Raw genomic sequence first — 16,513 nt, 5'->3', positions numbered from 1 at the left:
TCCGCAACAGCAGTTGTCGTTCGGCGACCTTTTAGTCTTTTTCATTTTTCCATCACAACACATGAACGCATTAGGATCGTAGCTCTCGTCCATGCAACATTGTGTGTCTTTTCCTGCATGTGCTGGCTGAACCACGTTCATGCAGCAAATCTCGGCATCATTATCATATGTTGTGTTTCCACAGCAACAATCATCTTCTGTATTCCGCTTCGGTCTCACTCTCATATCACAACACATTTCGTCCCTGGAGTCATACGCTTTGTCATCACAGCATTTTGTGAATTCTCCACCCTCTTTTGGCTCAGAATTTCCTTTACAGCATATCATGTTGTTGGCATTCATCGTTGTACCACCACAACAACAATCATCATCCGGTCTTCGTTTAGGCACAAGTTTCATGTTGCAACATAGTTGTTCTCTTGTGTCGCCCGCATCATCTCCACAACAAAATCCATAATCAGTATCAGAAACCCCAATTGGTTTTCCTTCACAGCAAATTTCGTTTTGAGTATCGATTGTAGCTTTTCCACAGCAGTAGTCATCTGATGGCGTGCGTTTGTCGACCACGTCACCAGTGCAACACATCTGCAGTCTTCCATTGAAGCTTTTATTTCTGCAACAAAACGTATTTTCGACTAATGTTAAAATTGGCTGTTTATTTTCTCTGCAACATATATGCAAATTAGTGTTGATGCTGGTATCCCCGCAACACCAATTATCCTTAGAGTCGATTTTCGGTACTACGCGATTTTCACAGCATATTTCTTTGTCGGGGTTATAACTTAGTTGCCCACAACACCTCGTTTTGTCAGAAGCTTCTAATGACTGCGGAACACCTTCGCAGCAAATGCCTTCAAGCGTATTCATTGAAGTATTGCCACAACAACAGTTATCGTCTTTGTGCGCCTTTGTTTCAATTTTGTTTCCATCACAACATATTTCCTTGTTGGTATCTATGATTATTTTTTCATTACAGCAAACCATGGTATTTGGATACACCCTTCCATCGCAGCAAATCTCAGTTTTAACATTGAAGCTATTCTTATTGCAGCATCTTGTTCCTTCTTTAAGCATAGGCCCTGGTTCTCCATTGCAACACATTTCCGTTCTCGGATCGTACGAAACGTCTCCACAGCAACCGGTATGTTTTTTTTTACTCTTTTTCATTACTTTATTGTTGCAACACAGCTCTTTCTTAGCGTGATAGCTCTTTTGTCCGCAACATCTCGTAATGCTCTTACGTCCTCTAGCAAGCGACTGAATTGAACCTTCGCAACAAATAAGTTTTTGAGATTTAAAGCTCTTCTTTTCACAACACTGTGTACCGCGTTTAAATTTCGGCTGTACCTCATCGTCACAGCACACTTCCTTATTAGGCGAGAACGCCTCGTCCCCGCAACAACAACTGTCAGACTTCCTTGTTTTCTTCGCAAGTTTCTTATTGTCACAGCAGACATGTGTATCCGGATCAAAACTCCGCGTATTGCAGCAGCGTGTCATGTTTCCTGCGACACGTGGCAGCACGTTGCCATTGCAGCATATGGATGTTTTCGGGTCATAGTTTTTGTCCCCGCAGCACGCCGATATGTCACCGCCAACTCTATCTTGCAGTTTGTCATCACAACATATACGATCTTGCGGGTCAAATGCCTGTGCCTTACAGCAGCAGGTCAGGTTGCCAACAATAGCAGGGACCAGTTTTCCTTCACAACAGGCATGCTTATTATTGTCAAAGAACGGCTTTTCGTGCATTCCATCACAGCCGTAACAATTGGGGTGAACGTGTGGTGGAAACAACATTCCTGCAAAAACAATCAAACTCGTGTGTGCAAGAAAAAATGCTTTTGCGACAGTCATTGACGATGTCGTCGTTCTGCTGAGGTGGTATTCAATATGCAACTTAAGTTAATCGAAGGTTCATACATTACTGAATTCGTTCACTCTATTGGTAAGTTCTAAATAACAAGTAATCCGATTAGCTACATCGTTCTTAGATTCAATTAAGACAATATTGAAAGCCAGCCCTGAATAAAGAGTCGAATAATTATATTAAGAGCAGAAATTTGGATAAACTTAATAATGCAATATCAAAATATGTAAACACATTTAAATAATATTATTCAATTTAAGCTTAGATTATAATTCAAGATATGTTTTAGTTTTTTTATATAATTCAAAAAATAACCTTAGAAATAAACATCTATGTCTCATGATATCGCGGTGGAGTCTCTGGCTTAGAAACGCCAAGTAAGTTAAGATGATATTTGAGTTATATCTTAAACTAAATATTAAAGACGACCCTTGGTAAGAAAACAACACGTGCATACCTTTGCAGCAGAGTCTCTCCATGGGGTCGTAGCTCTCGTACCCGCAGCAATGAGTGTCTTCCCCAGCCACAAGAGGTTGAACCTTTATAGTGGTAAGATCATTAGCTACTGTTGATTGCTGTCATTTACAGAGAATAGCATCTCGTTACAATCAATCACAGCAGCTTTCTTGGAATGAATTTCTGCTTTTGTGTCACATGACGGTAAATACTTAATGACATTTAATCTAATATTTTTTGTTCAGATTTATAAATTGAGTCACTTCTCCTAACAATCTTGGATAAAAGTATGAATTACGGCAATTAAACAATGTCAGAAAATCTCGGAATGCATAAATATCTGAGAGTTAAACAACTCGAATATCAATAAAGCGATCCGGTACACAGACCATCAGTAGAGTCATTTGAAAGGAATGTACGCCTTGTAAAAGCAGTGTGTGTATACCACGTGATACATTGCGTCAAAAATACTTCGACGGAATGCAACATTCTGCTTTAAATGAAGACTTAAAATAAAGATAACTTTTCTTTTACAGCACTATCTTTAGACTGTCATCACAATACGGCCGTCTGACGGAACACTGTCAAAACATTGTTTTGGACAAAGTTTGTCGAAGTGTTTGATAAAACTAATGACCAAATCAAACCCCGGAATTAAAACGAAGGCGTGGCTCTTTAAGCGGCATAGATAACTTCACTATTTTTCCACGATTTTTAATGAAACAAAGCGCAGTCTACGCCACTTACGCTGGAGCCCCACTTTCGGTCTTTAACCAGAATTTGATTGCGAGTTTAGTTTTCTGAAACACTTCGACAAACCGCTTCACATAACGGCCGTCTGACGGAGCACTGTCAAAACCCTATTTTGGAAACAAGTTTGTCAAAGTGTTTGAAGAAACTAATGAACTCATCAAATTTCGGAAATAAAACAAATGCGAGACTTTTTAAGCGGCATAGACTGCCCTTTCTTTCATTTAAAATGGTTTTGTAAATGAAAAATTATCTTTGGTTAAAGTCTTCATTTTAAGCACATTTTTGCCGTCCGGCGTAGCATATATGACCTCATTTATCACGTGGTATACACACACTGACATATGTTGGTATTACATTGAATGCTCAGCATTTTCAACAGTTGGTACAATGCTGTCAACTTAAGCGTATCCAATATAGTCTAATAGGGTTATTCCGGATCAAAACGCAGTATTAATAACCGTTTATTATATACATTACTGGTTAGATCGCTTAAAAGCCTCATGTTATAATAATAAATGTCATTTTAACGACGCACTATTTTGTTTTATGACGTCATTTTAACATCGCCCAACGATAGTTGTTATGACGTAAAGTCACAATGGTGGAATACGTCCGTACTGCACGGGAGTGGCATACGGCCGTACTGCACGGGAGTGGGATCCGGCCGTACTGCACGGGAGTGGAATGCGACCGTACTGCACGGGAGTGGAATGCGGCCGTACTGCACGGGAATGGAATACGGTCGCACTGCACGGGAGTGGAATTTGGCCGTACTGCACGGGAGTGGAATACGGCCGTACTGCACGGGAGTGGAGTACGGCCGTTCTGCATGGGAGTGGAATACGGCCGTACTGCACGGGGTGGAATACGGCCGTACTGCACGGGAGTGGAATACAGTGGTTTAACGATACTTATTTTAATTTTTAGATATTACTTAGTTTATGCATTCACCTTTGTTGAACAGTTGGATTACAGGACGCAATTATGTCAACGACGTCATTAAATACATATCTTTAGAAATTAACATATGGCCCACTTTGCCATTAAGTCGATACAGCCCAAAAATGCCAATAATGGTCCCAGGGCTTAAAGAGCCAGATATAAAAAATTTCTAGTACCGTGGCCTTATTACTCATTGGCAGCGTGGCCACTTATTATATTATCTTACTATATGTGGCCTTCGGACGAAAAATGTGGGCTTCGTTAAGATAATGACCGGTCTCTAAATTATTTTTCTTTGGCAACTCATTTACAAAATTAGTAAAGAGTTACTGTCATGGCTAGAAAGTTCTATTACAGTCAAGTAATAGCAAATGACATGGTGAAATGTGAGAGTGGTCTAGTGGTTTATGTGTCCGCCTTTCACGAAAGGGGTCATGAGTTTGATCCACACTAGGGGTACTATCTCATATCTACACCAAAGGACACAGTACTGGATTCTGCACAGGATACGGACGCAAGGGTGATTCTATTAGCTATCAGCTCAATCGAGCTTAAATGCATAACTAGAAGAATATATTAATAGCGAAAGACATCAACTTTACAACTACGACGTATTGCTACAATGTAACAAATGGCTGGATCCCTGCGCTCAGATGTGTTTACATTTAGCTGTATATAACAAAATTTATCGAGCTTACAGTGTGACCACAGCATTTGTGGGTCCGCGGGTCCATTGGCTCCATTCCACAGCACACCGTCCTCTTCCCCGCGATCTTCTCCACCACGTTGTCATTTGTGCAGCACTTATGGGAGTCCGGGTCGAACGCGGTTGTGCCGCAGCATTTCGTCCGCAAGCCCGCAACCCGCATGGTCACCGACCACTGGCAACATATCGCCACGTTAGGGTCGAAATACTGATGCCCGCACAAGCTCGCTATAAGGTAAAGTACAATGAAAAAAGGTAATACAGTGAAAACTCGCTATGTCGAAGACGCTTGGACCTCGGGAAATACTTCGAGATAACAAACATTCGATATAACAAAACAAGAGAGTACGACTTAACCGAAAATAAATCGAAACAGATTCGACGTAACCAGAACATCGAAATAGTTTGATGTAGCGAGTTTCGACTGTTTAAGATAAGATAAATTAAGATAATGGTAATATAGAGGTAAGATACGGTGAATTATCTATACTTGTTAATAACATACACCATAAGCGTGCATCATACAACATATTGCATACATGTATGAACGAAGTTTTACAGTGATGTTTATTATAAGTCAGGGTATGAAGTCACGGTCCCTTCATATGTTTTTGCATACGTTGTATGTTAACACATAGATGTCTAGCCGACTTGAAGTGACACTCTTATTCAAAATCGATACATACACATTTCTAACAAGCATAACTTTTACTTTAACTACTTACTAAATAATGTATTTTTGGAAAATATTACTTACTGATAACAAGATAGTAACTGAGAATTTAATAGCTGTAAACCCCAAAATATTTAATGATAGGTGAATGGTAAAAGATTTACAGTGATCTACTATCGTCTCATAAGATCACTCTATTTTTATTTTTTGGTTTACAAGAATTTTTGAGAAAAAATTGTCCACCGGGTGGTCGAAAAAAGAAAGAGAATAAAGGTCACAAAACATACTCTTAAAAGGTGAAAATCAGAGAACAACATAAAAACATTGACAATTTATATCATTTACTTGACATTTTAAATCTGCCATTAATGCATGTTTTAATACACTCAAAGTTTCAAAGTTCTAATTAAACACACAGTATAAATCTTACATACTGTGCATATAAAACATCAATGAAATTGACTATAAAACATGTTTACATGTATAAACTACACGTTTTTATCAAAAATACATTGAATATCACTCAGCAAGACATTTGTTTAGCTTTAAGGGTATGCTAAAGCAAAAGTGAATGCAGAACACTTAAAAACTGACCCATATTAAATTGAAAAAAGAGAAGGAGAATTTCAGCTTTAAAATACACAAAAATTGCACTGTATTAAAACAATACAATACATTTTCTAAGCATTGTTTCAGTTATTTCAATATTGGAAAATGTCCTAGATTTGAGTTTTAATAACCTTTACATTGCGGGGTCCTAGTTGTGTGTAACCCGATCCATGCTAAGTCCGGATATTTTCGGACCGGGATATTTACCATGGGATGTTCACCAAATCCATTTCAAATTCAAATCTTGCATCAAATTACCACGTCAGTACATTAAAATCACATAGCAAAATAAATCTAGCATGTGACTTAACTTTATGTACCAATGATAGTAACAGAGAAATCCTTAATTATGTATTGGATATTTTCTACTTCTCCCAACTCCGCCAATTTGTGTATACATGCGTTCACAGGGCATCTATACTTCTTGCTTGCTTATTTTTCATTTTACAGAGTATTCCTTGGTTACAACAACAAATCTCATTTATAGTAAAATATCAAGTTCATTACAAATTGAAATGGACTTGTTCAAAATAGTTTTCCGTGTTGTTTTATCTAAATGTTTTGCACACAACTCCTGGCATTAGTAGATGTCATTGACACATGTGTTCAACTCTTTCATTGTTTTTACTCTAATATGAACCAAAACATGAAAAAAATGTAATCTAGAATAAACAAGATTAACATTGACTCAATGACAAGTATTTCCAAACCATTTTGTGACTTAAAATCCAAAAACAACACCGACCAAGCTTGTGAAACTAGGTCACCGGTGTCAACTTAGAAATTTTACTTTCAATTTCACCAATTGCACTTAGTGCACTGTTATTTGATATTAAACCATAAAATGTTATAAAAAAAATCTCACACATACTTTACAGATATTTGTGTCTACTCATTCGATGGCAGCCGCTGACACTTTTATTTTTTTATCTATAAACAACACTATTTTAAACGACCTAAATTGGCGGGGAATTTTGACCTTTCATCACCAACTAAATGGGAAGATTGGAGAGATCGGTTTCAACGTTATAGGACATCAACAAAATTGCACATAGAGAAAGAAGAGGTGCAAATTTCATGTTTGTCTACTCTATGGGGAAAGACGCTGAACACTTATTTAAAAGTTTTGGACTTTCGGCAGAGGATTATAAGAAATTTGATACCGTATTGGAATAATTTAACGGACATTTCACACCGAAAAATAACATTATTCATGAAAGAGCAAAGTTTCATTCCCGAAAACAAACAAAAGGCGAATCGGTCGAATCTTTCATCAGGAGTCTGTACGAGTTAGCTGAGAGCTGCGAATTCAACGCTGCCGTAAAATCAGAACAAAATTAATACGTGATTGCATAGTGGTCGGAATTCTCGACAAACAAATGTCAGAGAAAATGCAGTTAGAATGTGATCTAACATTGGAAAAAGCCGTCTCGATGGCAAGACAGAGCGAACTGGTTAAGGGACAGGTTCGAGCACAATCGAATGGACCTGCCAAATTGGATGAGCTTATAGGAGTCAAATTCAAGTCTGGTGGCGGGCTTCGCCAGCCGAAAACCAAACAGTGTTATCGACGTCAACGACATGATGAAGCTTTCACAATAACACAGTGTACTCGTTGTAACCGTAGGCACGGTTTGACGGGAAAATGCCCAGCGAAGTCCCAGAAATGCCGGAAGTGTGGGAAATTAATCATTTTGCAGTGTGCTGCAAAAGTGTAAGTGAATATTACGTTGTATCAAATATGGATTTTACAAGCGACAACGAAAACAATGACAAAAACAGTGAGTACTATTTAGATTCCATTATCTGTGACACGCACGAAGAAGATCAATGGAAAATCAAATTGACAATTTGTAATTCAAATATTGTATATAAATTGATACTGGGGCAGACGCTACAGTCATTTCTGAGTCAACATTCAAATCATTGAAAAAGCGCCCAGCGCTAAAGCATTCATCTTCGGTTCTTCGTGGTCCTGGTGGTAAAATTGTTTGTAAGAGTTACTTCATTGCTGATCATGATGGGAAAAAGTTTCTGTTTCGCGTGTTCGCGGTCGCTGGAAACTATCAAAATAGTCTACTTAGTAGAGGAGCCGCGAAGGCTATGCATTTAGTACAACGTCTAGGTAAACTTTCACAAAGCATATTTGGAACCGCGGGAACCATGAAATGCGAGCCTGTTAGAATAGAGCTCAAACCAGATGCACAGCCGTACAGTGAGAATAGAGCGTGCTGCGTACCATTTCCACCCTTGCAGAAGTGTGAAAAGGCACTTAATGAAATGCTTAATGACGGTGTAATGCAACAGACTGACTGGTGTGCACCGATGGTACCAGTAGTTAAGCCGAATGCAAATGTAAGAATTTGTGTCGATCTAACAAAGTGAAACAAATCCGTAAAACGTGAACGCTTTAAGATACCAAATCTTGACTGTATTTCACCGAAACTTTTGAACATGACAGTCTTTTTAAAGTAATATGCAGCGAATGGTTTCTATCAGTTACCGACGACAATAGCTCGCGATCGACGACATTTAAAACGCCATTTGGTCGATATGCGTTCAAACGTGTTCCGTTTGGGATCATGTCACCTCCTGAAATATTTCAAAGAAAATTGTCTGAGCTTTTAGATGGTCTGCCAGGTGTTGATGCCATTATGGATGACATTGTCGTCTATGGTAAAGACGTAAAGGAGCATGATAAATATTTGAGTAAAGTCCTACAAAGGATCGAAAATTCGGAACTAAAATAAAACAAAAACAAATGTTTGTTCAGACAGTCCAAAATTGAATATTTTGGCCATATATTTATTATATAAAGGGGTCAGTGTTAATCCAAAAAAGGTCCAAGCAGTAAAATACCTTAGTACGCCAAACAATGTCGCGGAATTGAGACGCGTGATAGGGATGATTAAATATTTAGGAATGTACACTCCAAATTTGTCTACAGTCATGAGCCCTATGACTGAATTGTTGAAGTCAAAATCAGTTCGGCAATGTGGCGCTCGGCATGAAAAAGCCTTCCAAACTATTAAAGTTTTGCTGACAAACGCGCCGACTTTAGCGTATTATGAAAGATCGAAACCTTAAGTTGTTAGCGCTGATAGCAGTAGTTACGGATTAGGTGGAACACTTTTCGTTAAAGAAGGTTCGAATCTCAAGTCGGTAGCGTATTGTTCGAGAATGTTGTCCGATGTAAAAAAAAGAGATACGCGCAAATTGAGAAAGAAATGACCGCCTCTGTATGGGCATGCGAAAGGTTTGAAAAATATAGTTAGGGCTGGATTCTTTTCTTCTATTGACAGATCACAAACCGCTGATATCGCTTATTAACAATCAGATCATTGACCAAGCACCTTTAAGATGTCAGAGGCTTCACATGCGAATGAGAAAGTTTAATACAATATGCAGTTATATACCGGGCAAAGAAATGGTTGTGTCACATACCCTTTCCAGGTCTCCATTAAATGAATTTGATCAAACTTTTAAGAATAAAGTGAATACATATATAGAAATGGTCACTGAAAATATTCCTCTACAGCAAATACAACAGTCACAACAAAATGATGAAAATATTCAAAAGGTTAGTACGTACACAAAGCATGGATGGCCGGAAAAGGAAAACTTACACAGGAATTAGAGCCGTACTTTCCATTAAGAAATGATTATTCTGTGACCAAAGGTTTACTGTTGAACAGGAGTAGAATTGTTGTACCAGGCAAATTTCACGAAGAAATTTTACAATTGCATACAAGTCACATGGGAATTACTAAAAGTAAGATCCTAGCTGGCCTAACAGTTTGGTGGCCAAAAATATCCAAAGACATTGTGAAGTTAATTCAAAACTGTCAAACATGCCAAGAAATTAAGCCAACACCAGGACGTGAACCATTGAAAACAATGCCTTTGCCTAATGGGCTATGGAAGAAAATTGCCGCAGACAACGTAGTTGACAATAAACAGTTTCTGGTAGTAATGGATTATTATTCACGTTATCTTAAGACGGGATACTTACCGAGAGCAACAAGTGATAACGTGGTGGGGAAAAATCTCAAACATGTTCTTACATTGGGGCGACGCCACACAGCTAGTGACCGATAACGGTACACCCTTCACATCTGATAAATTCACAAAGTTTATGGAAAAACATAATATGAAACATTCATCTTCATCCACAAGATATCCGCAAGGAAATTCTCAAGCCGAAGCTTGGGTAAAATTAGCGAAGGGTATTTTGAGACAAACTGATGTTATCAGAGCACTTCAAACGTATCGGAAAACGCCAATAATAGCAACAGGATTTAGTCCTAATCAGCTGATGATAGGCAGGAATGTTCGCACGTTTCTTCCATGTATGCCAGAAACCACTAGACCAAAATCGCCTAGACGGTCAATTGTTCAAAGAAACAACAATAAAGACAAAACAAACTTGCGAATATTTCTACAACAATAGATATTCTGCACGTGCATTGCCATTATTGAATGAAGGTCAAAAGGTCAGAATATAACTAGACAATGAGAAGAAATGGGAAAAAGAAGGAACTATTACGATTCCATTCCAAGAGAGAAGATCATACGATGTAGATAAAGAAAATAAAACATATACAAGAAATCGATGGCATTTGCAACAAATTCCGAACAGTGATTTTCGTGAGCCTGACAAATCAAACGAAAAACAAAGTGAAAATGGTGTCAATGTTCTTTTCAATTCCAGGGAAACTCCGGGTGAACAGAGAGATAAAACACAATCTCCAGTAACATACGTAACTCGATCTGGGAGGGAAGTTCAAGCACCACAGCGATATGGGAACTATGTTTAATGTTAGAAGTAATGACATTCAGATTAAGTTCAAGAGTCTCAGATAAGACGTTATAATCTCTAATTAAGAAATATTTTAACTGACAGTTTCATTTATGTTTAGATTAGAACTTCTGAAAAATGTCATGAGTGATGTCTCTAATATGTGAACCTTAGGTTAACATTTTTTGAGGGAGATGTTTGGTATTCCATTCATATAAAATGTAACCATGATAACTCAGAGCTGCTTATGAATATTAAGCTCCACCTACTGTCTAATGTTATTCTTACTACTGCTGCATTGTTTTGTACATAACATAGTTGTGTTTACTATCATGAGATGTATATCGTTATTTAAGTATAAAACATTGAATTGTGTTTATATACACTATCCACCCAATTTCATAACAAATCACGTGACAGTTATTGTTCGTGTCGGCTGTTAAATTTGCCAATGTTTTTTGCTATTGTTATTTTAACAACTCATGCATATTTTAATTATTTATTTCTTACAAAGAAGAGGGATTTACTTCGTCATTGCTTTCTGCTATGTGTACCACGTGATACAAAATTTCCAGGAAGGTAGTACAAAGAAATGTAAAAAATGGCTTATTCTGATAAGGTTTTTACAGTAACATTCACCATGAATGATCTTCCTGGTGCAAAGTTCTCTCAGAATTTAATTGTTGAATTAAATAATGGACACAGTGCTGCTGAGGTTTAACTTCATCTGGGGAAAGACCAGAACCAATTAACAGGTAAGCAAATGCAATCCATGTATATACGTTTACATTTAAGAAAACGTATACTATTGTAATGATTTTTAGGTTTAACATAAAATATTTAGTCTAACAGCTGCATTAAAATTCTTAAATAAAATGTAATATTGTTTCTAGCCCAGAATTAAGGTAAACACACATATGAAATGGATATATATCAGTTGGTCAGAAATAGGTACACTATCTCTGTCTTATCATACAACGGATCTTGTCTGTGTGTCCTAATGTGTATTTGTGAATACTAAGTAGATGATATGTAACCAGGTACTTAATGTATAAAATAGGTTTCGATGTTTTATGATTAAGAAATTAATTGGATTTTTTTTTCAGATGCAGTGTCTGTATAACAGCTGGGGAAGGCAAGGTCATTATAGTGCCGGTTGATGACGGATTATGCCAGATGACCTTTAAATAAATAAATGAAAAACAGTAAGCAATGTCATGATTTATACAGAAAAGTCTGTAACATATATTGTACACACATAGTACAATTATATATATAAACATCGATGTGTTGTCAATACAAATATTAAAATATAGTTATATATACATTCTTGTGTTTCGTTACATAGTGTATTTATTTAATTTCAATCATTCACTGCATGCCGCTTTAAATGGTCAAATGTGCAATAACACTTTGTTTTAATGAAGGATGTCTAAAATACCCCATATGCAATTACTAATTCGCCTGGCTTTAAGAAGTGCACAAGCTGTGAGGCTATGACCATGTCACTGTCACTCTTGCTCCCTTTATCCACATCCGACAGAAATGTTAAATATCCAGAACTGGAATGTCCATAATACATTTCAAAGTTGCATTATTTGTGTACAAAGAATACAGATTCCTTTACCGAAAAATGTAAACTCTTTAAACAATTTAAAGGGATATGTATAAATGATTAATTGATGATTGGTGGTGCCAGTGTAAGATTTAAATAGATTAACATCATTCAGAAGCTGCTCAAACGACATATATTATCTTTGTTCTACAGTATTTTCCCCTATCTCTTTTTTTAACTCTCTCGAGTGGAATCAGGTTCACAGCTGGTCGCTGCATTTAAATTTTATTTTATTTGGATTAATGAAACACAAGAGTAAGAATGTTCACACGTAATTGTCTTCCTTAATTATATAAGTTATCATGTATATGCATACACACATATGGCATATTTCCTGCAAGACTGGATCAATAAGAATATTGTGTGTTTCTGCAGTAAGGTGAACGGCTGTTTGTCACACACTCATACTTCAAAAGGGCCTTGAAACTTCAATGTATTCTTTGATACAGATGAAGCTCTAAGTGTTTCTGGCCTATCTGTTTTGGGAATATTTATCAACCTGTCGTAATAATCACCTTCAATAGATCTAGTAAAATTGTTCCTTATCTAATACCACAATGTATGTTATATCAATACTTATTTAGATATAAGGTTTCTATAAATAGAAGCAAAAAAAACACGAAAATAGTTTTTAATCTATCTGGCATAATTACATTTAGTTTTCAAATTTCTGATGTATTTGTATAATTATGTTGCAAGCTTAGGGTCTGGATGATCCTCAGAAGGTCCTTTTCCTCTAAAAAAATGTTTACTGCATTTGTATGTCCACTTTTTAATTTAGCAACTGTGAAATCCTCTTGACCACGCGCACATATTAACCCTTTGTACATAAATTTCATTTGTTTTATTTAAGGGAAAGGTATGAAAAACATTTATTTTGTGTTATAAAAGAGTGTTGTTAGGCTGTAAGCCGCTAGGCCTGCAGACTTTTACAACCGTATCTCGGAAATCGCATCGGCAGATCGACATAACATTTTTAACTTTTGGCGAATTAATGCGCGCACGGGCGTATCAACCCCAACGCAGTTAGAACTGCGTTGGTCAACAACCTAATTAACTTTAAAAGTTACGTCGAAAATACTTAGTAAGCAATCTTCTTCAATTGCTACGGACTGCGTTCGGCATATTAATTAGCTAGCTAAAAAATGCGCTGTTCGGTGTTTTCAATCTTTGTTATGCGGTTAATATAGTTCGAATAAGCTGCGTTTTACGTAATATAACGCGATTAAAATTGTACGAAAAGCAATTATTTCAATATCGGCGAGTTATAGAACGCAATATAAAAAGCAGAATCTGCAAATAGTTTCTAAGTGAATGCGTACTGAATCAAATAAATGTAAGGCCGAGATCTGATAATATCTTCATGTACTTTGCAGTTAAGAATAGAATCTGGGTCATCGCATTCAGACAGGTTTATTTCCCGGAAATAAACTCTGAGAACTTGTTAAAACCCGGAAAAAATATGGATCGTATTATGATGCAATTAAATGCTATTTAGGCGTAAGATATCAAACCATAATGTTTTAAATGAAATTATAATACTTCATTTTATCCTACAATCAGTTTATATTTGGTTATTGAGGTTCATTCATAAGAATATTTTCTATGTTTTATATTGCTTCAATCGCTCTTACTTGATATTTTTATTGAGATTGATAGTTTGTCCTTGTGTTTGTTAAATGAGTGTCGCGTAAGACCATTCTCTTGTGTAAGTACATATTAACAACCTTTAACCAGTACTAAATGCATATTATACACCTTTACCATTCAAATCAAATCGCGTAAAGCATTGACAGGCTATCGACCTGCTACAGTTTGTGTCATAGTCATGTAATGCCGAATGAAACAGAAAGTGTGTGAATATTCCTCAGTTTTTCTTAGTAATTTCAGACCAAAGTCTTGAGCATGTAGTATAATGCATATGCATACTTAAAAACCACTGATATATATGAGTAATCTGTTCATTTTGTGACATAGGTTGAGGGCATTTTTTCGATACATATACATCAAACATACAGGGAATAAATATGATTTGGGTTGTTCGATCCAGAGGTATTTGTCGTTGTAGAAGGAAGCCTTAAACATAAACCTAATTAATATGTCCAATGCATTTTGTTGGGGTGCATTTGGTTAGGCTGGCATATCCTGGAAGTAAACTTAATACGCCTATGTCAAGTTCCAATTGTAGAGTAGATTTTACTAAAATTCCTAAATGCTTTATCCGTGGCAGTGCATTATTTTTGAAAACAAAGTTTTATATGATATTGAGAATTATTCCATACCGTATACGTATATATTTGACGTATTACACATTTCAAGTGACTTATACTACATGATCTAATTGAGAATCAACATAAAACTCTATAAGTTTTTCCAAAGGAAATTATGAGCGAGCATATACTATCTTTAGATTTTTATGTTAATAACTATGTTTTACAATTACATGACTATTCTCACAAAACGTTGCAGGCCGAAAGCCATTCAATGCTTTAAGCGCTTTGATTTTTAAGAGATAAAGGCTCCAAGTCCATACCCAATCCATTGCAAATCTATGTTAAACAGATGCCAGGTCGTACAAAGTTTGTACTACCTGTTACAGTTTCTATTGCCTGTGCTTATCAGTAAATTTATTTATAGCATATTGGCGGATAAGAAATCCCTCATATACATACGTTCACAGGGCATCTATACTTCATTCTTTATTTTTCATTTTAAAGAGTAATCTTGGTTACAACAACTAAATGTTTTGCACACAACTCCTGGCATTAGTAAATGTCATTGACACATGTGTTTAACTCTTTCATTGTTTAACTCTTCTATTAACCCAAACATGTAGTATAGAATAAACACAGGCTTTACATTAACTTAATGACAAGAATTTAACCATTTTGTGATTTAAAATCCATAAACACCACCGACCGAACTTGTGAAGCTAGGTCACCGGTGTCAACTTAGAAATGTTTTCTTCCGATTTCACCACTCACACTTTGTGCACTGTTATTTTATATTTAACCATAAAATGTTATAAAATGTTTTTCTCACACATAATTTACAGATATTTGTGTCTACTCATTCGATGGCAGCCGTTGACACTTATTTTTTTTATCTATTAACAACAATATTTTCTATGACCTAAATTGGCGCGGGAAAACATCAATCACGTGACAGTTATTGTTTGTGTCGGCTGTTAATTTTGCCAATGTTGATTGCTATTGTTATTTTAACAACTCCTGAATATTTTAAATAATTATTTCTTACAAAGAACGCCTGCTATCGCTATCGCCAATTCCGCCATTGCCAACAGAGGTGCCACGACAGTTGACTGGCTCACATGCTATCACTATAAATTGGCGAACAATAAACCAGTCGAGATATACTGCATTCGTACTCTTATCTATTCGTTTTTCTTTCGTTTCGCACCAAAATCAATACGTCCGGGAAAATAATATTGCAAAAAAGTGAGAAAAAAAAATCTGGTACTTTTCGGAAAATTAGACACGTGGGATTTGTAAACCAATTAATATAAAAGTAGTGGCCTAGTGGTAGAAAACCCGTGTTTTCTGCACATTTCATTCAAATTTAACTCGGTATCCTTCATACGAACCATTGTTGTCGACATTTATTCATCGTTTCTGGTATATTTAAACACGTATAACAAACATCAATTTTGTCTGATAAACCTTTAACTACTTACTAAATAACGCATTTATTGAAAAAATAAGTACTGATAATAAGATTGTAATCGTGTATATTTAATAGCAGAAAACACAAAAATATTAAATGATTGGTGAATGCTATAAGACTTAACGTGATATACTTTAGTCTCATAAGGTAGAAATAACGTAGTTTATGCTGATTTCTTTCGAATTAAACTCGGTATTCTTCATAAGAACCATTTTTTGACATTCATTCATCCTTTTTGGGATATTAAAACAATATTATTAATTGTGGTAAATCTAAATTTGGGAGTAAGAGTTCATCTGTAATTATATTCAGGTCAATGCATTAGTAGAAGCCATAAACTACGGATGGTGACTGTTAGGCCTAGTTTAAATCTTCTATAAGTGCCCCCCCCCCCCAAAAAAAAAAAA

The 16,513-nt window shown here is 36.3% G+C and overlaps 1 protein-coding gene across 1 annotated transcript; it reads right to left on the bottom strand.

The window, feature by feature from the left end:
• Positions 1-41: 41 nt before the first annotated feature.
• On the bottom strand, positions 42-15,725 carry LOC128216054 (uncharacterized). The gene is made up of 5 exons (XM_052922647.1): positions 15,681-15,725; positions 4,720-4,955; positions 2,328-2,409; positions 257-1,802; positions 42-126 (listed from the first exon to the last, which is right to left on the bottom strand). Exons 1-5 carry the CDS (start codon positions 15,715-15,717, stop codon positions 42-44), a joined length of 1,986 nt encoding a protein of 661 aa, XP_052778607.1. The 5' UTR covers positions 15,718-15,725.
• Between the last annotated feature and the right edge of the window lie 788 nt (positions 15,726-16,513).

This window comes from Mya arenaria, chromosome 14, assembly GCF_026914265.1.
Source record: "Mya arenaria isolate MELC-2E11 chromosome 14, ASM2691426v1".
NCBI classification, from domain to species: Eukaryota; Metazoa; Mollusca; class Bivalvia; order Myida; family Myidae; genus Mya; species Mya arenaria.
The sequence above is the reverse complement of the archived record's forward strand: the minus strand, read 5'-3'. Positions and strand labels throughout refer to the sequence as shown.